This window comes from Xiphophorus hellerii, chromosome 2, assembly GCF_003331165.1.
Source record: "Xiphophorus hellerii strain 12219 chromosome 2, Xiphophorus_hellerii-4.1, whole genome shotgun sequence".
Classification (NCBI taxonomy): Eukaryota; Metazoa; Chordata; class Actinopteri; order Cyprinodontiformes; family Poeciliidae; genus Xiphophorus; species Xiphophorus hellerii.
The window spans coordinates 25,945,606-25,967,482 of NC_045673.1; the positions used below are offsets into that span (position 1 = coordinate 25,945,606).

At 42.5% G+C, this 21,877-nt stretch overlaps 1 protein-coding gene across 3 annotated transcripts in view; it reads left to right on the forward strand.

Annotated features, from left to right (window-relative positions):
• Positions 1-21,877, forward strand: part of wnt7bb (wingless-type MMTV integration site family, member 7Bb) — a 77,329-nt gene that overhangs the window by 26,346 nt on the left and 29,106 nt on the right. For 2 of the 3 annotated variants that reach the window (XM_032590534.1, XM_032590533.1), the window contains one exon: positions 13,126-13,352. In XM_032590534.1, the coding sequence (XP_032446425.1) occupies positions 13,126-13,352 (227 nt within the window). Of the gene's footprint in view, positions 1-4,863; positions 5,445-13,125; positions 13,353-21,877 lie in introns of those variants that run through there. The other variant, XM_032590529.1, reaches the window with a different exon arrangement.

A 21,877-nucleotide genomic window follows, 5' to 3' on the forward strand; every position in this document is an offset into this window, starting at 1 on the left:
ACAACTTAAATCTTCGGGTAGACCTGATTGATAAATTAATCAGCTTGAATTGTGTACGTGGATTTGATGTAGGAATTGCATTTTTTTTGTGTGTGTGCGTTTCTAAATGAAGGCTACATTCATTTTGTTTACAACTTAACTGAAATATCCCTATAACGTGTTAAAAAAAAAACTCCCAAGGAGCACATGCAGCATAAATCATCCAGAGACGAACAAATGGAAATGTAACTTCTTCTTGTTGTGGGAATAATATCAAAGTGGAAACAGTTTTTTTGTTTTGTTTTGTTTTTGTGAAATTATGAGAGAGTTATGTTAAAACGAAGTAACTGTAATATAATGTATCATTTTCAACACCCCAGAGCCTTTAAAATGAAATCACTCAGTCAAAGGATCCTGGAGTAATATTCTAGTTTATCTTTGCGGCTGTGTAGCTCAGGCGGTTGCGATGCCGTCGGTGCCCAGGGTCAAGAGATCATGACTTCTCCGTTTCTCATGTGGATGTCCCTAAATCCTTCCTAACGCATGTTGAGATTTACAGGTCTTACTATTCTTCTCATGTTAGGCTATATACCTCAAACTTGAGCATAACAGTCTGTTGTCAACTTAGACTTTTTAAAAAATGTTTCTTAAGCATAAAATGCTCCCCTCTGTACGGTTCAAGCTCAGTCGGTTTTTGCATGTTGTCGCAAAAGTAACCAGCTTGTTTCACGGTTAACTCGTTCATCAACTTTTGATTAAGTCGACGACGTATCAGGAGGCGTTTTGCTCGACAACCCCATCAATCATGTCACTTTATCTCATAAATAAATCGACTAGGAGGAAGCACACATTGATTTTTACACACAACAATTTTATGGGGGCAAAATAGCGCCGAGGTCGGCGCTGCTACCTCGCAGGCAGAAGGTCCCACAGATTGGGATTAGCGGGTGTAGGTAACGGGTGAATGGACGGTGCGTTTACATGCGCTGTGTGAATTTAAGTTAATGTCGAAGCGGATTTTTCTCAAGGTTCCCTTTAACCTCGGGCCCGATCCGTGAAACCTAATTCGTGTTCTGTGTGTGATTTTAAGCGATTCCCGAAGGTCGCGATGCACCAGATAAAATACATCAAAAATGACGTCATAAGAAATAAATTTAAGTATGCCATCTGTTGCAATTCATCCCAAAAGTGTATAGATTTTACGCTTCCTGCAATGAACGTGAATCCTCTCGTTTTTGACAGCAGCAAGCCGTGTGTCGTATTGTTTAAAAAGAAAAGAACAGATTGCACATTTACAAAAACCAGAGACATAAAGTATCTGGTGAAGCCCAGAGAACTTAATGAACAGTGGCACCAGTAGAGGAGAAACGGGCGGGCAGTTGTTAAACCCCAAGACGGTCTCGTATGCTGTTTGTTGTTCTGCTGTGCAGTAAAACGGCTTAATGACGGAGAGGATACCGTGACTGGAATCTATTATTTATTTGCTAATACTCGTGCAGCATTTTAACATTCATAACAAGCCACTTTTAAGTTAGTCACTCGCTGCTGGTAAACTGAAATCAAGTGCTTTTACGGTTTTCCCTTCGGCCAAGCAGGTTATGTTCACAGTGAACATACGGATCCAAGAGACGCTAGCATGAGCTTCGGGCTAGTTAAACAAAAACCCCGTGCACAACACCAGCATAGCATTTCCGCTGCGGTGTTAAGCTTTGCTGTGCCACCCTGACTTTATCGCTGCTCACCATCTGGCTGCCCCTTCCCAACTTTCTCTGGCTATCGCATGACAATAGCTCCACTATGAGGTAAAAGTAACCCGTCTCCGTGTTTCATAATCCGAAGCTCTTGGCTCACTCCGTCCATCCTTTCACTCCGGCTGAAAATCTTTCATTGTACCCTCTTTGCTTCCAGCGCAGGTGTTGAGTGAGAGTCACAATGCTGGGGGGGGAAAGAACCAGAGAAAGAAGGAAAGAAAGAAAGAGAGGAAAAGAAAAAAACTGACATAATCTTCAGTGTTTTATTTCCTTGCTCTGATTCCACTGGGCACTCATAGTGTTATGCAGTAGATTCCTCTTATTTGTATAGATATATCAGCTGAAATATGGATGGAGTCCTTTTCGGATCAAAACTGTGTCGTAAAATCATAGCTGTCATCTTCAGGATAAATGAAAATCTAATTCAAGGAATAAGAAGCAGGCAGACAGATTGTTGATGCCTTGTCTTTTTTTTTTAGGACATGTATTAAGACTTTACACTGTAAAAAGGGAATTTGGAGGGAATTATACATATGGATTCACTCAAGTGTATTAGTTTGTAAATGTAATGCACATTAATGGTTAAATTATAACAATCAGTCCAGTCAGCCATTCTTCCCTTTCATTGTAATGTCCAACGCAGTATCAATTCAAGTAAAGAACCATCGGAAACTTTGTAACCTACTTTAGCTAGTTTAGCAGCAGTGCTAATGCTAACGTTAGCTTTGCTAGCTTCCTAACTCTAGGAAGTTTTTGGCAATGAACAGCTTAACTGTGGCTGTCAAAGCTTCCCATGCTGCTTTGCTAAACTAAATAGTATCAGTTTGTATCCAGCTTTAGGTAGCTTAGCAATAGCCTGAATGCTAAACTGAAACTTGCTAGCAAGCTGAGCTTCTAATCCCTAAGGTAATCACTGCATACTAATTGTACATCCAGCCATGACTTGCCACCTTGTCAGAAAAGAGAGTTTGCTACTACTTCACTAGCATCTTATGCTTTTGTCTGAAACAATTTTTAGTTTTGTTTCTTTTTAAAATGGTGGAAAACCATGTAACCTATTTGAAGAAGCGGTGAATTAGCTAGCTTGTCACATTTGACCCTTTTCCACTAGCGCCTGGCAGAGGGTTCGACCGGGCTCAACTCTACTCTGCTCTCAGTTACAAACGGGTGACAGCTCCGGTGGGTGGGGCTGCCATGTTGGGCGGCCCCAGCGTACGAAAATTAGCTCGACGGGATCCGCATGCAGCACAACAACGGAGGACAAAGTGGAAGCTTTGTTGAACATTCTGCTCAGTTTGTGGCATTTTGTCAGACTCCGCTGTTGTAAGATTTTACAAATGGCGGCTCGGTTTATGGTAAAGTAGCTGTTCTTGTGACACAGCTAGCGACTCCACCCCTTAGCCGGCAGCCTTCTGGTACCAGTTGTGATCCCGGGTGTGGGTGTTGCAACCCACACTACATAACCCCGACCTTTCCTGTAGTTTTGCTCAAAAACTGCAACCAGCGTTTCTAACCTGAGCATGCAGTGAGACTGACATAAGAGCATATTTCTATGTGAAGCAACAACAATTTGCTATGCGTGTGTTTAAACCTCACACGCTCGCTTAATGAGCGCTCGACTTTGACAAAGTCTTGCTTCACCTACTCTGTACTCGAGCTCGGCTCTCTGTTTGCCTTTGCAGCTTAACAAAGTGCATGTAAATACAAACAAACACTCAGAAGGTATTTTTGTTCAAGTTAGAGTATTTCTTGCACATACTGCATTCGCTCAGACGACAAAAAGAACAAACTACGACCAGAAAGTCAAAATACTGAACCACAAGGCAGAAATAGCACAACGAAAAGGTACAGAATTTCAAACAATAAAAATAAACACAAACTCTGTAGCCTAAATATGAATATATCTCCGTACGAATATGCTAGCTTACATTCTGTATGCAAGCTAATATTTTTTACCTGTGTTCGTTTTGAAGAGTAAGCTAATCTTAGCCATGGTTTCTGACAGCCAATTGTTTTTTTTACTAAATAATAAAAACTCATGATGTAAATGGCTGACATTTTCCTCAACACATAAAACAGAGATGAAAGCCCCGAAATCAGCAGAAGTCCAATCAGGTCTTACTTTAATCGAGGTCAAAGGTCAGACGAGGCTGGAAAAACGGCCAGTGCGACTCGAGCAGAAACGGAGGCCACGTGTTTCAGGGTTTCTTCCCCGCTGTCTGCAACCAGCGGAAAAAAAAAAAAAAAAAAGTAGACTCCGGGAAGGAGACAAAAAGAAGAGTCAGAAACGTTGCGCTTTTAAAGACAAAACAGCAATTAAAGAAAAAATAAAATAAAATTTAGAGTCAGCTGACTAAGATTAAAATGAAAACAAGCGCCAAACTGCAACCCAAACTTTGTACAGCGTTCAATTAAAATGTGTTTTCTAAAGGAAAACTGCTGAAACTCTATCTATATTATATGTTTAGTTCTGTTTGATCTGAATTTGTAGGATTTGAATCTATAATAAGGAAAACTGAGGGACTGAGAAATGTCATATCGTATAAACTGCTGATTTATTTGTACTTCACTTCAAAACAAATATATAAAATTTGAGTCACTTTGAATTTAAGTACTTCAGCTGTTGAATTACTTAAAACGGAATAAGTATATTAAAAGGTTGATTGAACGCTGCCAGGTTTATATTAAATCCCAAACAGCTTAAATAGATCAAATAAACTAAAAATGTTCAAATTGTTACACCATGGTAACCACCAAATGTCTCTTTTGCTTATCATATCGACAATGTAATACAGTGGGAATTGATCTAATTATGCGTCTTGTTCTTGTGGGAAATTATGTAACTTATAATCATCCTGATCATTTATTACGCATGTCAGTCTGCGCAAGAGACTAGATTTTTATTTGTAATCTTAAATCCCTGAGAGAGAGAGAGAGAGAGAAAAAAAAATCATTTTACCATGGCAACAACTTGTTGAATCAGAGAGAGGTCGCGTCAGAGAGAGAGACGTGTGCGCTCGTGCTGTTTTTATTTGAAGCTCACGCAGCTTCTCGTCAGCGTTTGTTTATTTCTGGCTGGATGGGTTTAGGGTAGCAGCGGCAGAGGAGGCGGCGGCGGCGGGGATGGTGGTTATGGAGGCTGATCATGAATGAAAACCTCCTTCACATCCAGCGTGGGGTGGGGCGGGGTGGGGTGGGGTGGAGGGGATCGGATCAGTGTCACCCCCATTGTCCCGCCGTGGCAAAGTGGGCGGATAGCAGTGTCTCCTCCTGCCCAATGGCAGCCGCGATCCTCGTGAGAGCGCAGAAGAGGCACTTTTCTGCCATGCAGAATCCCTAAAACCATCATCGCTCCGGCTCGGCTCGGAGAGCCCACAGCAGCGCGCGTCAAAGAGCCTCGGCTGCTGAGAGATGTCAGAGCCAACCTCGGCGCACACACGGCCCTGCTGGGAGCTCGGAGCTGCGTAGGGAGCGCCGCGCAAGGAGAATCTCTGGTGTCTCTCTCTCTCTCTCTCTCTCTCTCTCTCGAGCGGACATAAAAGAGGGAATATACATATTTTTTATTATTTTGCCTACTTGTATCGGCGTCGTCTCACTCCTGTCCGAGCGTGGCCATTCGCTCAATGTCATCATGATCATCATCTCGTCGCGCAGTGTACTGCTGTCAGTCTACTACCCGCAGATCTTCCTGATCCTGACGAGCGGAAGCTACCTGTAAGTGAGAGCCAATTAACCCAACCGCTCCTTAATTAGCTCCGGAGCCTTGCCTGCTCCGCGGCTCATCCACACCCACATCCACACCGCATTTGAGTTGTTTTTTTTTTTTTTTTTTTTTTTAATCCCACTTACTAAATACATCTGAAGATACATGAACGTTTAGATAAAGTTAAAGGGTTTTTTGGAGAGCGCGTAATGCGCAACGAGCTGTTTGTTCAGTGCCAACCACAATGCTTCTTCTTCTTCTACTCGTCGTTTTTTTTAATTGTAAAATGAAGTTGGGGAATTCGAATCCCAGTGCACATCGTCAGGAAAGCCATCCACGTGGGCTGATTAGTTACGCTTGAACGCGGCGTCATGTCCGCGCGTAACGAGCCGCGCTGTTGATTAATCGGTCGCCGCCTCAAACGGTTTTTTGCACGCTCCAGCCAACATCATTTTGATCATATGCTCTTTTTTTTATTATTTCTTATTTTCTTCCAGAAGCTTGTTTTCGGATTCATTTCGGCCACTGAGTGGCAGAGGTGTTCTAGACATTTCGGATGCGGATTTTCAGATTTGACTTTCTTTCTGAGGGGAAAATGGAATGTGTGCGCGGTGACGTTTGTTCGTGTGTTGTTACATCACCTTCGGTTTGTTCTTGGCGTGTGTGTGAGTGTGTGTTAGTATTTGATCCTGCGTCCTTTTGACCTGCTGGCAACAAGTGATTGATGCAGAGGCGTCTCCAGACGGTGGAGGTGAATGAAAGGACGAGCGCCCCCTTGGCCCATCAGATACTGTTCTCATGTATTACTGTAGTTTTTATGCTCGTCAGGAAGAAAGGTGTTCATAGTTCCCACTCAAAGTACATTTATTTAAAAACTTTTTTTTTTTTTTTTTACAAATATTTTGTCTTGAGAAATCCCAGATTGTGTTTTAAGGAATCTAAATTCAGCATTAAAATGATCTCGTTCCCTCTTGATCCGCTAGACGCTGAACTAGAGGTGATCAAATCCGATCCAGACTCTATTAAAAGAACTGAACTAAAACCACAAGGGCTTTTTTTATTTTGGTTTGCTTGTTTTTTTTGTTTTTTTTTGAAACAGCAGAATCAGATGCTGCAGTATCAGCCAGCTGCAGTGCGCAGCCACGCTTCGCCGTAGCGCCGACACCAGGGCTGCATGTTGCTGAAACGCCTAGATGCGGTGACATGACCGTTAAACGTCGCGGTTTTCGACACACCGATTGCGCTGCAGGCATATTTTCCTTCCTCGTTTTGTCCGAAGCAGAACGCTGGCTTTTTCCAAAAATAATTCCTCATCCACTCCATCCCTGCTCTTCTCTCTTTTTGCTGCCCAGAGACCCCAAACCTGAGTCCAAAATAGATGCGGTTTCCACTACTATGAATAGGGATGGCTTGCACATCAAAGCCAGAACAGTGTCTGTTTTAATTCTCTCGGCGTAATTTATGCCCAAATCTATTGACCAGCCGTTTCAATAAGGGTTGAAAGCAACATGCCCGCGTCTTCGCGAAATATATTTTGACATAGAGTTTCGTTTAAAATGCCTGTGGCAGGCAAGGCAATAGCAAAGTCTCCGCTTTCTGGAGGAACGTTGCTGCTACGACCAGCATTTGGGTCCTGCAATGTTGTACGTGCAATTTAAATACGTTTTTTAAAAAAAATCCTTTTCCTCTTATTTAATTTTTAAACTGAATGGGCATATATGTTCAGGATCTAGAGCAGCGTGAATAGCCAGTAAACGGTTGTATAGGAAACCCAGAGAAACAAGCAGGAACGAAGCGGATGATGAGACGTTTCAGAGTGTTTCTGTTCCTTCGGCTGCTCTGAAACAGATCCAGGATGCTCCGTTGACCTTTTAGGACCCCACCGTAGCAGGGAGTGAAATCAATCTGAGGGAAAATAACAGCTCCAGTTGTTATGGATACATGGGCAAATATATTTTCTAGAACTAGACCTGTGTGCACTTAAAATAAGCAAAAAAATATGTCCAGGCAGAGATTTTAAATTTGTCACATAAAGGGTTAAGTTTGTTTAACTTGACAAATTTACTTGACAGTCTTACTCAAATGATTTGGTTTACGTCAAATAAAGAAGTAAACTAATGAGCCAAAAAGCTGTTTTGGGTTCAGGCAGCCCTTATTTGAGAGGAGAGAGACAGGAAAGCGGGTAATGAAAGAGGGGGGAAAACATGCAGCAAAGGTCATCAGGCTGGGAATTGAACCAGTGACTAAGGCCTTCTCATGTTGGTTGTGCTAAACCCCTGCGCTACCACTGCACCCTGGTCGGTCCATGCAGGTTCTGTCCCTGGAGATGCTGGCGTCATGACATAAGCCGTCGGATACAAACCCGGTACTGAACTTCATTGTTTCAAGTAAAGTTAAAGTAAAAAATTTACTTTAGGTTAAAAATGTGTAACTTTTAAGTTCATTCAAAATAGAAAAAGTAAGTTGTCATCACTGACCCAAAAGAAAATTAAGTGAGATTAATGTAAATAAGTCCATAGGATGAGCTACAACTGTTAGAGTGTTTCACACTCTTTAGGGTGCGACATATTCGCTACCAGCGGAGCGTTCAGGTGCCCGGCACTGCGCAGCAACAGGTCGGGAAGGGGCAGCGCCGCGTCACTGTTTGTTCCGAGGTTTATGTTCTGTTTGACATTTTTGAAGCGGGCAGCGCTGCGCCCGTTATATAATCACGCAGTTTGTAAAATGAGCAGCCAGAGAGGAAGCGTCGTGCTCTCGGCGCTAACACAACAGCAATTCCCCGCTTTTATTCACTTGACTCGGTCGCGGCTCCGGCGTTTTGGTAAGTGCATTCCTCAGCGGAAGATGCATGCCTCCGGAGCTTAGCAGCGTTTCAGTCAGGTTCATAGTGTTTCATGTGATGGAGTGGGTGGCTGGAAGCACGCTGTATGCCATGAGGGTATGGTTTCTTTTCAGGCCACCCTGCTTAGTAATAAAACCTTCAAGCTTTTTTTTTTTTTTCCCCCCTTCTTCTTTTTAACCACTGACGTTGGGTAATGCTGCAGAAAGGTTGATGCCTCGCCGGTACTCAATCATTTCAGCGGCTGCCGAACTGCCCGGGCGCGACTTCGTGACACTTTTCGGTCGTCGGTTTTCCCCGTCTCGCGGGGGGACAAACAGTCCCCACCCCGGGCCCCGCCGAGCCGCTGCTGGCACAAACAGAGAGAGAACAGGGCTAAAGCAAACAGAAGCGCATTCTGCGCCGCGACGATGCAGGGATTTAAAAGCTTAGCTCTAGATTTCCCTGCTTGGTGTTCCGGCGGTTTGGGACGGTGTTGGAGCTCTGTGTGTTTCAGAGAAAGTACCGGGCGACGAGCGAAGGGAAACCGCTCGAGAGAAGGAGCCAGTGAAACGTCCGCGTGGGCTTCCGGCAAAGAAACGGAAACGCTAAAAGCAATGAAAGGATCTGGAGCGTGTAGCGGCGTCGGCAACGTCAGCGTCATTTTGCCAGTAACCCCGTTCTCCAGTTGTAGATTGCTTCTACTTAATGAGTCCGCCCCATTTGGCTTGTGCAGACTGGACATCACCGTTGCTAAGAACAACCACGTATACAGCTGGGGGGGTCAAAAAAGGTCAGAGGAGTTCAAATCGCTTTACGGCGGTGAGAGCAAAGAAGGCCTGAAAGCAGCAGCCGACTGCAGTGTTTGCTGTGTACCTGACAAATGCCTTGTTCCCGGCCGGCCTCCGCCTTAAGGCTTGTTATTCTCTCCTTGATATAACATGTCGTTTTTTACTTTTTTTTTTTTTTTTTTTTTGCTGCAACAGCATTAATTATTCCCTACAGCAATATTTGGCTGCAACAAGCAGAGAAAGGTTTGGAAAAGATACCAGGAGTCACAGAAAAACATGACTTTTAAAAAAATACCTCGCAGAGGTATTCATGTTGAGGTTTTTTATGTTACTACATCAAACTCTCATGTGTTTTTTTTTCTTTCTTTTTTTTGGAAGTAGGGGGAACAATAAGCAGCACATGATTTTCTGAAGCTAAGTAAAAAAAAAAGGAGAAATATGAAGAAAGAGTGTGTCATGCATTTTTATTCCAGCCCATTCACTCTGTCAGGAAATCCAGCGCTACTCTGACCAGCTTCCTTGGTCCTGCTGGTCATGAGTTCAGCATGATGCTGCCACCAATGTTGTTTCATGGTGCGTTCAGGGTCATGCGCAGTGCGAGTCTTCTTCTGAACATGGTCAGAAACTTATATCTCGATCTTAGACGACCAAAGCAGTTTCTTAATTTTTTATTACATTTGTCTATTGGGAACTTTATTCACTAAGTGTGTGACTTGGCATTTCGTTGGACTAGATTCTATTTAGAGGCATCAAAGGAAAGAGGGTACAAATGTAAAGATGCGCCACAATTTTTTCTGATTCCTATACATTTCATATATACAGTATATATATACTGTATATATATATATATATATATATGACTGTCAGGTTAATTGGTCTCTCTAAATTCTCTCTAGGTGTGTGTGTGCATGGTTGTTTGTCCTGTCTGTCTCTGTGTTGCCTTGCGACAGACTGGCGACCTGTCCAGGGTGACCCCGCCTCTCGCCCAGAACGTACCTGGAGATAGACACCGGCACCCCTCCCGACCCCATTAGGGACAAAGGGTGAACAGAAAATGGATGGATGGATGGATGGATATATATATTAGCCTTTTCCTTCCACTTCAATTATCCACTAGTTTGTGTTTATCTATCACATAAAACCCAAAGGAAGTACATGTGAAAAAGTTCTTCAAGTTACTGTAAATGCTTAAATCCACCGTGAGACTAAGATTGCGTTCGCAACCTTAGTCTCATCTGTTTGGTCCACTTTTATGAAACGTTAGTTCATTTGTCTAGAAAGTGATGTTCATTTGGGGAGGTGTGAATGAGTAATCGAACTCTGACGCAAACCAAAACAGTGAACTCGGCTGTGCCTAAAAAGCTTGCTGTCGGTTTGATTGTAGTGAACTCTAGTGTGGTTTGAATGCATATGTGAACGGCAAGCGGACCGGAGGCCACTCCAAAACCAGGAAGTGGACTGTAGCGCAGCGCATTCTGGGTAAATACAACGAAAAGGAATTAAATGCATCTAGTGCAAGCGGAGGATAAGCCTCAAGAAAGAAATCCAAGAGCCACTAAAATCAGATGCCACTCCATTTTTGTTTACATTTTCGAAAGGAAGTTGGGTTCACGTCGTCTTCGGAGGGTTTCGTGTCATTTCCTTCCGTGGTTCTTGGTGCAGCGCCACCACAGGCGAGGAGGGGAAAAGGTTTTTCAAAGGTCTGCCACGGCGATATGACGGCGAACCGCATTGACTGAAAACGTAACAAACGTTGCAGTTTTGTCCCCGATCGAACCGAGCCGACCGCACTCCAATAGTCTGAAAATTTGTGGGAGTTTGTACGTGCCTAAAATGTAAAAGTATTCTGTTTTTTTTTGTGAGGTGGAGCAAAGGTACTTGTCCAGATGAGATTATCTGGGAGTGACTTTTACCAAATAAAAATATATTAGTTCTGAGCCTGTGGTCTTCTCCCAGAAGCTCTGTAAACTCCAATCTAAATCCAAGAGACTATAATTCTTCAGGGTTGTTCCTCCTCACCCATTCTTCCACTAACCCCCTCCCCTCCGCCTCTCCTTCCTCACGCTCCGCCATCCCGTTTTCGCTGACACACAACTCGCGTGGGTTCGTTCGCCCCATCTTGCGGTTAATCCTTTTCGAGGTCAACGTCGTATTTCAAAAGGAGCAGTGTTCCTCCAAGCTCATTTCTGGCTGCCCATCCTCGACATGTTTAAAAAAAAAGAAAAAAAAAGCACGTATCTACACGGTCTTGATGGCAGCAAGCAGAGCCCTGGAGGGAGTCGGCACTTTGTTTTTGGCACCAATCCACCTTTGGCTTCCTCAGCAGCAGAACCAGCCCACCATTTAAATGTGTTTTCTGTGTATTCGCAGCAAATCCCTGGATGTGTGTTGTCTCTGGGTAGAACAAGAGGAGGAGGTGTGTGTCATTTTCTCAAACGCGTAATAACCTTGAATTACGGCGATTTGTGTTGAAAACGTTCTTTTTTTGTTTTTATTTTGCTTTGTTTTGTTTTTGTTTTATGTACTCATTACAAATTAATTATGGGATGTGGCTGAAGATAAAACAGTCTCTTGTGAACAGTGAGGGTGGCACGTTACCTCAGGAGTCCGCCTCAAACGTGTAATTAAGCAAAGCCTTAGACGTATTACTTTGTGCGACATTTGTTTGAAAGAGGGACACTGCTTCCACACCGAGAGAAACCACAATGGAGTACAATGTGTTTCCATAAGAGCCTGGAAGCCCTTCACAGTGCTATGGTACCAAACAATTAGCATAAAACCCCAAACTCATTACTCAGACTCCCATCATCCGAGCCAGCACTCAATGCTGTCAGTAGTCAAACAGGCATCATACTTTTTTCTTTCTGGGTACTTTCTGTAAGTTTCCATCTGCCTTAGCAGTTTTATGTGGGTTTTGTGTGAAACAAAGGGCCGGGGGTGGGGTGGGGTGGGGTGGGGGGGTACGAAAGCATCTCGTGTGCTAAGTACGGAGAATGTGTGATGCTGTGGGCCAGTGTTTCTCCCAAAAGAAGCTGGAAACTTGTCAAACTGCGTGGAATTTGGAACTGTTTAAAGGGCCAGTGTTTTGTACATTTCTCCTTTTTTGTTTTTTTAGCTTTACATCATGTTACTATGTTATCCCCTCATCATAAGCACATCTGGAGTGTTGTCTTGATTCTTTAATGTATGTTTGAGAAATCCTTTGATCTCCCATGGCAACCACTCAGCTGGGCAGAACGCCTGGATGGACCTAGTGCTGCCTAGGAAACGAAGCTCCAGCTCGGACCTGCAGTTTCCAAGCTTCAGCATTACAGATCAGCCTTCTCCTACAACTTACCCACTCCGCTCCTTCAGACTAGCCAGCAGGAATTAGCAAACACCTGCAGGAACTGTGCATTTGCTGCTCTCATTATAGGAGCTACTTCTCATTGCATTGCTGTTAAAACATTGTTAAAGGGGAGCCATGTTGTGATGGCAGAGGTGAAGGCGGAGTTTCAGAAAGAGGAGGAGCAGGAGTTTTTAAAGAGACAGTAACCCAATTTTAAGGTGTTAAATGACAAAGTCAGTTTTCTATGGAGTCATATTTGACGTATTCCGCATTTTTAATAACAGCCGAATGTAACATAGTTACTTGATTGTGCTATAAATTGATTCTATGTGGCAGGGAAATCCCTAATTCTGCCTCTGCAAAGACAAGAAGACATTTTAAACAGAGCTGGAAATGAGTTACCATTGGGTTTTTTAGGAGGTCTTTTAGTCTGATACATATTGTCAAATAAACATAAAAGTGGGTCGACCTTCTTGCACGTCTATCAAACGTAAATCCTACAGAAAACCAGTGAGAGGAGAAGGTGAGAAAAGAAGCAGAACTTGAGAAACGGTCAAAAATCCCGCTCTCTCTTTACTTCTAGAAGGGATGCAGAATAAATTTAATGTGTCAAATTACACATCTATGACGAAAGGTGAACTTATTTCCATGTTATTTACAGATATTTACTAGAGGTGTAAGCATGTTTTCAAGGTTTATGCACCAGTCTCTGTTTGAGCGTCTGTTTCATGTGTGTGTTTCTCTTACTCTGGCAGGGCCCTGTCCTCGGTTGTGGCTCTGGGTGCCAACATCATCTGCAACAAGATTCCGGGGCTGGCACCTCGCCAGCGGGCCATCTGCCAGAGCCGCCCAGACGCCATCATTGTTGTGGGCGAAGGCGCCCAAATGGGCATCAATGAGTGCCAGTACCAGTTCCGGTATGGACGCTGGAACTGTTCGGCGCTCGGAGAGAGGACGGTCTTCGGTCAGGAGCTTCGAGTAGGTCAGTCTGAGTTCTTTCACCGCAGGGAAAAGGGCACAGTGTGTGTGTGTGTGTGTTCACGCATGTATAGGGCTTACCATTTGGAGCGCTGACATTTATTTTTACAGAGGAATAACATTTTGGGGACACCTGGCTTCTTTCCTGAGGAAGCTTATGATCTTCTTCAGAAGTGGGATCAATTTAGATTTGTGAAGGAGGAGTGGCAGTGTAATAAATCGGGGCAAAAAGATTTCAATATTCCCCTGTTTGATCTCTCACTTAGGTAGCCAACACCGAATAATGTTGTTTTTACGTAAAAAGGTGCAAAAGAAGCTCTGTGTGCTACTCCCGACACATCGGATTTAAATTGAAACGGATTTTGAAAGCTACACGTTTAGGTGGACCGCCATGTCTGGGTCAGCTGAGTTGGACTTTCTGGTTTAGTACTCAATTGGTTCAAGTCTTACCCAAAGTACATGTCAACAGGTAATGTCTCATCAGAGCTGAGGTACCCCAAGGGTCCATCTAGGGGTACCTCTTATTTACTACCTACATGCTGCAGCTAGCTCAGAAAACACGTAATGCGATTAGTTACCGTAACTACGCAGATGATGCGCAGCCGTTCACTGCAATGTCACTAAGGGTCTATGAACCTATTCAAGCACTGAGCAGATGATTCACTCCTGAACATTCAGAGACACATAGACAGTTACAAAGTCGGCCTTCTGTCACCTGGAGAACATTTCCAGGATTAAAGGACTAACTTAACAGCAAGATCTAGAGATCTGCCCCCCGTCATCCCCCCCCAAAAAAATCCTCCAGCTGCAGCCGATCCAGAACACCGCCGCTGCTCACATTCTCTCTGATACCAGGAAGACAGAACACATGGGCCCAGTTCTGAAGTCCTTGCACTGGCTCCTTGAATAGATGTTTTTTTTTTAATGCTTTTGCTGGTTCATAAATCTGAATGGCTTGGCACTAAAATACATTAAATATCTGTTGTCGTCACACCAACTTTCCAGACCGCTCAGATCTTCTGGTTCGAGTCTGCTGGGCGCACTCAGAACCGGATCCAAACATGGAGAAGCAGCAGTTAGTTTTTATACTTCACTAATCCCGAACAATAAATAATAACTGGAGTGTACATCAATTTTTTATGGTCTTTACCCCAGTATTTTACGATTTTTGATGATTGCGATGATATCATTTGATAAAACACGTTACTTGTTTTATGTTTGCAGCATGTAAAGCACTTTGAGTTGCCCGCTGCTGAAACGTGCGGTGCAAATACATTTTTCTTGCCTCGGTAGGTTTGAGGTTGTGCCGCAGGGTTTCCATTTTGAGCTGATTAATTGAACGGAGCTCTGCGGGTTGCTTAAAGTTTGGGAAAAATTGCTTTATGACCTAGCTCTGCTTTAACCCTATAAGTCCTAAATGTAGCGGCGACGATCCAGCCAAATTTGCAGTAGCGTAACTCCGCTACACTGAAACATCCCAACGGTTTCTGAAAGGAAAGACGTCCAGCCAATATCGGATTATTACGGTAATTTCACCCCCGCCGTAGCAGGGAGTGTCGGTAAATTGCGAAAATAACTTGCTAGATATTGAAAGTTCCAGCTGTTATAGACAAATGGCTAAATATATTTCCTCACAGGACATTTAGAGAACTGCGTACAGTTAAAATACACGAAAATATCCATGTGGAGATTTTAAATTTAGGACATAAAGGGTTAGATCTCTCCTCATATTTAAACCCCTGACTTGTCGGGGATGCTGCTTGAGATCAAAACAGGCAGGTGGGAGTTTGTCTTACTATTCAGATGATTTTGGACAAATGTAGGCCACACTTTTCAGTTTCTAGCCTTTAAAAATATACGATATATGACGTTCTGTCCTACTTTACAAGGACACAACATTGTTGTTGTATGACACAAATGTACAATAAAAAGAAATGGCAGCTCGTGGATGTTAAGCGGTATGAATACTTTTGCAAGGCTCGCTACCGGTTGAACCGCTTTAGCTACCAATAATGTAGTCTGAAAATTGAAATGCGCTTGTCTTATTTACACACACACAGAGAGAGAGAAAAAAGCTGCATACTGCATGCCATCATATTGTCTTGATTTTATGAAGAATCTGAAACATTTGGTACCAGTCCCCAACCCACTGAACCCAATGACATGCGTCTTTAAAGGTGCCAAACCCAAAGCTGCGCGCATCACGCAGCTTCAAACTTAAACCAGCAACACCCAATCTTTTTGACTTTTTTTTTTTTCCCTTTCACCCACAGCTTCACGTGCTGCCGATTTGAGCGGGCCTCAGTCAGGAGGGGCTCGCTCTTCCAGCGCGCTCTGCTTTCTGTTGACGGAGCTTCTGCTCCCGTCGGCGTTTGCAGGACGCCGCCGCCGTTCGCCGGCGGGCCAGCGGCGGCGTCCTGGAAAAGCTGCGCACACAGAGACGCGCCTCGGCCCTAGTGGAGAAATTGTACGGTTGAAAAATGATATCTCAAACGAGGAGGCGGCTATCGGTGTTCTTGCAGACGAGTCACGCTGAGCCGGAATTAGACGGACACATCTGTTGTTAATCGAGTTAAATTGGTTGTGTCCGTCCCTGGCCGCTCTGTGAGGGAAGAAGGTGCAAAGCGTACAGGAATGTAGGCTTAGAGCTGGGAAGTAGTAAAATGTGTAAGTGTAATTTTGTTTTCCACATTATTTGTATTTCAGATTTCCATTTAATATGTTTTTTTTTTTTTGTTGCTGTTATCCTGTTGGTTTGACGGTGCATATAATTCAGTTGGTTTTCTCTTGAGGGCTAGTTAATTAACTTTAACTTTCTTGACAAACAAACCAGGTTAGAGTTAGCATCAGCAGGCTAACTGCATTCCCACTTCACCTGCTTTTTGGTCTGGAACATCTTATGTTCAGATGCATTGCTTTATGTTATGCTTTTTTTTTTTTCTTTTTTTTTTTACTCCCTTTTGTGCATTTAGCAAAAGTAAATGACCCACTCAGTAATTTCAGTTTCCCGTTTGGGTAAGGGCTGCTGCTCTTCCTGCTGGTTGTGTCCTGGCGCCTTAAGAAGACATTTAGAGTTAAACTTAAAATGCGAGGATTTGTCAGAGGTCAGAGGTTGACATGTCATTTAGTTATTGTTGAACATATGGGGTCACAAGTGTTGATTTGTCTTTTTTTGGTTTAGTTTTTGCTTCCGTACCCATCTGAAGTACACTTACACAGATGTAGGCACAGGTAGTTTTATCTCGCAGTCTAACATTAAATCACACTAAATCTTCCTGCGTTAGATCATGACAGAGTGCATGACTGGATGTTAACGAGAGAGATTCTTTAAAAATATACATATATAAATACTTACTTTAAACTGTGACATGGGTCAAAGGTCTTTTCTGAAGTTCCTCGCAACAGTTTACTTGCTTGTTTCTGTAGATATATTGTTGGTTTTTTTTGTTGTCACCATGACGCCAATTATTCTGGTAAGTTCACCAGTCCCTCTGATTGCACAACGGTCCCACAATAGGATGCTGTCGTCCCTGCACTGTAAAGAAGAACAAATAAAAAAAACCCTCTCTAATTTATGGTAAAATCTCAGCAGCTGTTTTTGCCAGAATTTTATTGTATAAATACGTTAAAATTCGGTGCATTTAATTGGAATTTTAGCGTATTTAAATGATAAAATTCCAGAGTTTTATTGTGTTTATACGGTAAAACTCACAGTATGAATAGAATTTTACCGCATAAATGCAACAAACTTCTGTAACCTTATCTTTCTTATCACGTTAAAATTCCAATCATATTTACAGAATTTTAACGTATTTATACAATAAATTTCTGGGAAACCACAGCTGCCGAGATTTTACCGCAAATTAGAGACGTTTTTTTGTTTTTGTTTTACAGTGTGTACTTCATAAAGTGGACGATGTTCTCGGGGATGTGAATTTACCCACCCACCCAAAAAAATCGGTCATTATGGCAAAGAACTTCCATGTTAGTTTCATGGCTCCAAAATTTGAAGCTTTTTTTTACAAACTGTAGTCTGTCTGTCTTTATGCTGGTTTTAGATGAAACATTTTCCGTACTGTGAGCGACCTTTCAAACTAAGTCGGTACAAGTCTCATTTCGTTGTGAACTATCCAGAAGGTGTTTTGCTTTTTTGTTTTAGGGTCGATTCACATATTTTGCATTAAAACACATCCAACCTTCCTGATCGATATTATAGCTGGACATTCCTCTGGCGTTTAGAGTTATAATTATTTAAAAATGATTTAAAACAGATGAATGTGGCACATTCACAGGGATCTGAAACTTATACTCCAGGATGAACCAGACTTGTGGAGTTCTCTTCCTGATATTTTGACTGATTTGTTTGGATTTTTTTGTTTTTTTTCTCTTTCCATGACATCAAACAGTGAAGCAGAGTGTTTGAGGCATTGCCTTAAAATACGTCTCCATTTAACTATGTTGCTGCATCAGGATCTTGCCGTGCAAATAGAGGTAATTTTAATGATCCTCACCGACATAAAACAGGAAATGTTTAGTCTAGTTATTATGGCTTAGTGCGTCTGCTGGTTTTGATTCCAAAGTTCCTAATTGTTGTGTTTATTTAGATGATTTTAGGCATATTTTTCCAAATTTCCCATAAGTCATTCACAAGGTTTTCTGCCAGGAAGTAATTTATAAACCACCCTGAGTTCATAATGTGCATTTTATTCTAATATCTATCAGCGCTTTATTACAAATACCTTATGCGGTTGTTTAAATGATTAGTGTTGTTTCTCTCTGCAACCGTTTGACATTGACGGCAATTGAGTTTGAGGCATGGAAACATTATTTATTTATTTGTTTATATTTTCTAGGGATTATCATTTGGAAACGATTTGGAAGATCGTGCCTCGTCTTTTGTTTTTTTTTCTTCTCTCTTCCACTTCACAGCGACGCGCTACGTTTGTGTTGGTCTAAAAATCCCATTAAAATACATGGAAGTTTGCGGTTGTGGAAAAAGGCCGGCGAATACCCTCGTGTGTCATCATAGGAAACTGCGTAAGCCGCAGCAGCTGCAGAGCTGCAGCGTAACGCGGATGCAATCAGTAGAAATTAAGTGAACATTTTCTGCAAGCGCCCCCCCACATTTTTCGAGAGGTGTAGGCTGCATTCGTGGTTGTTTTGATATATTAATCTTTCGGTGGCGCGCGGCTGAAGATGTACTCGAGTTTCTGTAGCCGCGTTTTGTGCAGATCGTAGACCCTTTGGCGTACGACGTTATAGAGCCCAGTCCGTCATTAAAGTCTTCCTGTTGTGTCTGCGCACATCTGCAGATGTTGGGAACGTCGTCATCCCAGTGAAGCTCAGGAGTGAAAAGCTGTTCCCGTTTTCGGAGATCCAGGCTTAGTGCTGGACTCTTAATGATGGATTTTTCTCTCTTATTTTTGAGGAGAAAGAGAGAAAAAGAGAGACCAGCGGACCACAACTGTTTTGCATTCTGTCAGTGAGCCGCCCGCTCTTGGAGGCGGTTCTGGAGCCGCTCCGCGGCGTTACAGGGACACAGGCATTAATAGCTGGGTTATTTGGCGTAATACGAGGTATTTTGATTAGGAAGAGATTAATTTCAGTGCCTTATGAAAGCATTTATTACCCTCAAACTTTCCCCACATTTTGTCACATTATAACCAAAGCCCTTTATGTGTTTCATTGGGATTTTATTGGATCTTCCAACACAAATTGTTGAGCGGAAGAAAAGGGAGAAATGGTTTTCGGATTATTTATAAGTCTGAAATGTGAGGCTTGCGTCTGTGTTCAGCACTCTCAGTCAATTTGTAGATTCGCATTTTTCTGCGATTGCGTTTGTTTTCCACAGGTTGTGCATTTGATAACCAATGGATTTTCTCATTATTCTGAACATCATTTAGCTCAGCCAGATCGAAGGCAGAGCTTCTGTCAACATCATATTTCGAGTCAGATTCTCAATTAGATTTTTACTTTTTTTGGTCTTCTCGCCACTTTTCTGACAAAGGGCTCGTTTGTGGACTTATACTACTAGCAGTTGCCATGTCAACAAGTTGTTCCACCTGTCTGCTTAGGTGAATGGCCGTGTCTTTTTAGTTTCCCATATGTGTCACCCTCCAAAGCATGAAATAATGCTGCAATATAAAACTCTCCGGAACTTTTTCTTCCTGACTTGTCTGCTGATTTTTGTCTCAAAAGTTCCTTAGGCATCAAGTGTCTTCTAAAGACAATTGGTTGCACTGTTTTCTTTTGATATGGTACATCAAAGTTAATGAGATTAATACAAATACATAGCACACATTTCAATTTTTTATTCATTTGGAAAAGTGAATTGAATTGCCATGTATCCTTTCCCTTCCACTTCAGAGTTATTAACTACCTTCATGTTCGGCATAAAGTCGCACAAAAATGTCGAACAGATGATTGGGGTTATTCGTTTTAATGTTTTAATCACAACTTTACATTAGGTAAACCTATGCTAAGGAGCTAATCGATGCCTCTGTTCTGTCTCAGTCCCTAATATTTTTTCTCCGGCTGAAGCTGGAAAATCAACACCGTGAAGTTTTATTGGATTGAAAACACGGAGTGGAAGAGGATCTCTTCCTCCTGTGCAGCAACTCACGCCCGTTTCCTCGCCCTGCCACCACGGCGCTGGCGCGGCGGCTTTGCGGAAATGTGGATTGAATTGTCCTGCCGCTAAAAGAGATTGGTGTTATTGAGCGATTTGCAGTCTATGACGGACTAATAACAGAATTACAGCCAAATCCATCAGCCAGTCAGGGTGAACAGAAAGCCTTAAGTGAATCACGCTAGCTGAATCATTTTTAATTTTTTAAAAAGATCCTATCTCCCTCTATTTGTTGGTGGGGACCTTTTTGCAAAAGCTTCATTTGAGTCTGGAGAACAATGGATATAACATTGTTTGGCTCTAAGTGACATTATCAAATTGTTAGATGTGTTTGTGACTTGTTATTTATTTTTTCCTCTCTACCGCCTTATTCTGACTGGGAAAGCCTCGTCCTGTGAGCCGCGGTACATTCCTCCGGCTAACCACCTGTAATAGAGACGGCCTTCACTTGAAAGACCTGCCTCTGAACACCTTACGGCTCTTTTCAGCGCACTTGAAGTCGGCGATTACAGCTTGAAAGTGGACACCTTTCAACGGCTACACTCAGCATCAAAGGCCAACACTGGACCCCTTGTCACAAAATGGCCTGCTCCCGTTACTCCCTGTTTGACTTTCCAGCCAGTTTGTCACCATCCTGACTCTTTCTTCTTCTTCTTTTTTTTTTTTTTTTTATCTGAAAGAGGTGTCTTGTTGTGCTGGCAGTCAAATATGACAAAAGTTAAACCATCCCGCCTCTGGCTCGTTGCGCAAGAGCAGATGAAGCACTTGGACGCGAATGGAACGATTAAAGAAAAGCACAAGTGAAGACCTTAAAGTGAAAGTTTACCGTTTTGAAAGCGAGTCTCTGTGAAAAAGTGAAGTTGTTAGTATCTTACCTGCAGCCGACAACGCTAATGATGTGTGAAATAGAGCCGTGTTTTCCCTGTAGGCATCAAGTCATTTTCGCGCTTTACACCTACTGACTCTTGGCGGGCCGCCTTCCTGCCTCAGTAGCCGCGTTTCCGTTACAAACGTGCGCAGAACCTTGCATGCGTTTCGCTAATGTCGACACAGCACAATTTTGTTTTTGTTCACATCACGTGAATAAGTTTGTTCACGTGATAAGTTGTTAAAAAAAAAAAAAAACACGCCACGTGATTCCTCTCAGAAATAAATAAAAAGAAATTGCTTTTCACTAGAAGGAGGAATGGAATAATAAAACCTTTTTCACTGCATGTCCCCGATGGAACATCAACCAACACAAGCCGGGCAAACGACAACAGTGTGTTGGCTTCTTTTCAGTTTTATAGTGATTAATGATAAACATTCCTTTGTTTTTATTTGTATCTTGAACAAAAACACAGGAAAATAAAAAATAAAAAAACCATGCTAAGTTACTAACTTTTGCTAATGACTTCCTTACTTGACTCAGGCGTGTTGAAGCGAAGACGTCTAAAAGCTGCAGGACGGGATTTGAAGACTCCTGAAATAGAAATGTGAACCGTTTCTAGTTTAAATGTACTGATAATAACAGGAAAAGTGACTTTTCTGAAGAGGTCTTTCTTTTGGTATGTCCAGGTGTCTTCCAGAGTGGCCACTTGGAGTCTCTGAACGAACACTCGGGATTAACGCCTGTCCGTATAAACTTCAAAAGGCTGTAATCCCGAAATCTTTCATCGTACAGTCACCGGTGAGGGCTCTAGTGAAATGCGATACCTCGCGGATTAATGATCCTTATCCGGATTCACAGACGGCATCACTAAAGTTTAGGAAGTGATGCATAAAGAAAATAAAAAGCTCATTTTGTCCTATTGTGCATGACGTAAAAAGAGTAAGGAGGAGTTGCATGTAAAAAAAAAAAAAAAAAAAGCTTATATATTAGTATAAAATATCAAACTATTTATGTGTTTTTTTTGTTGGAA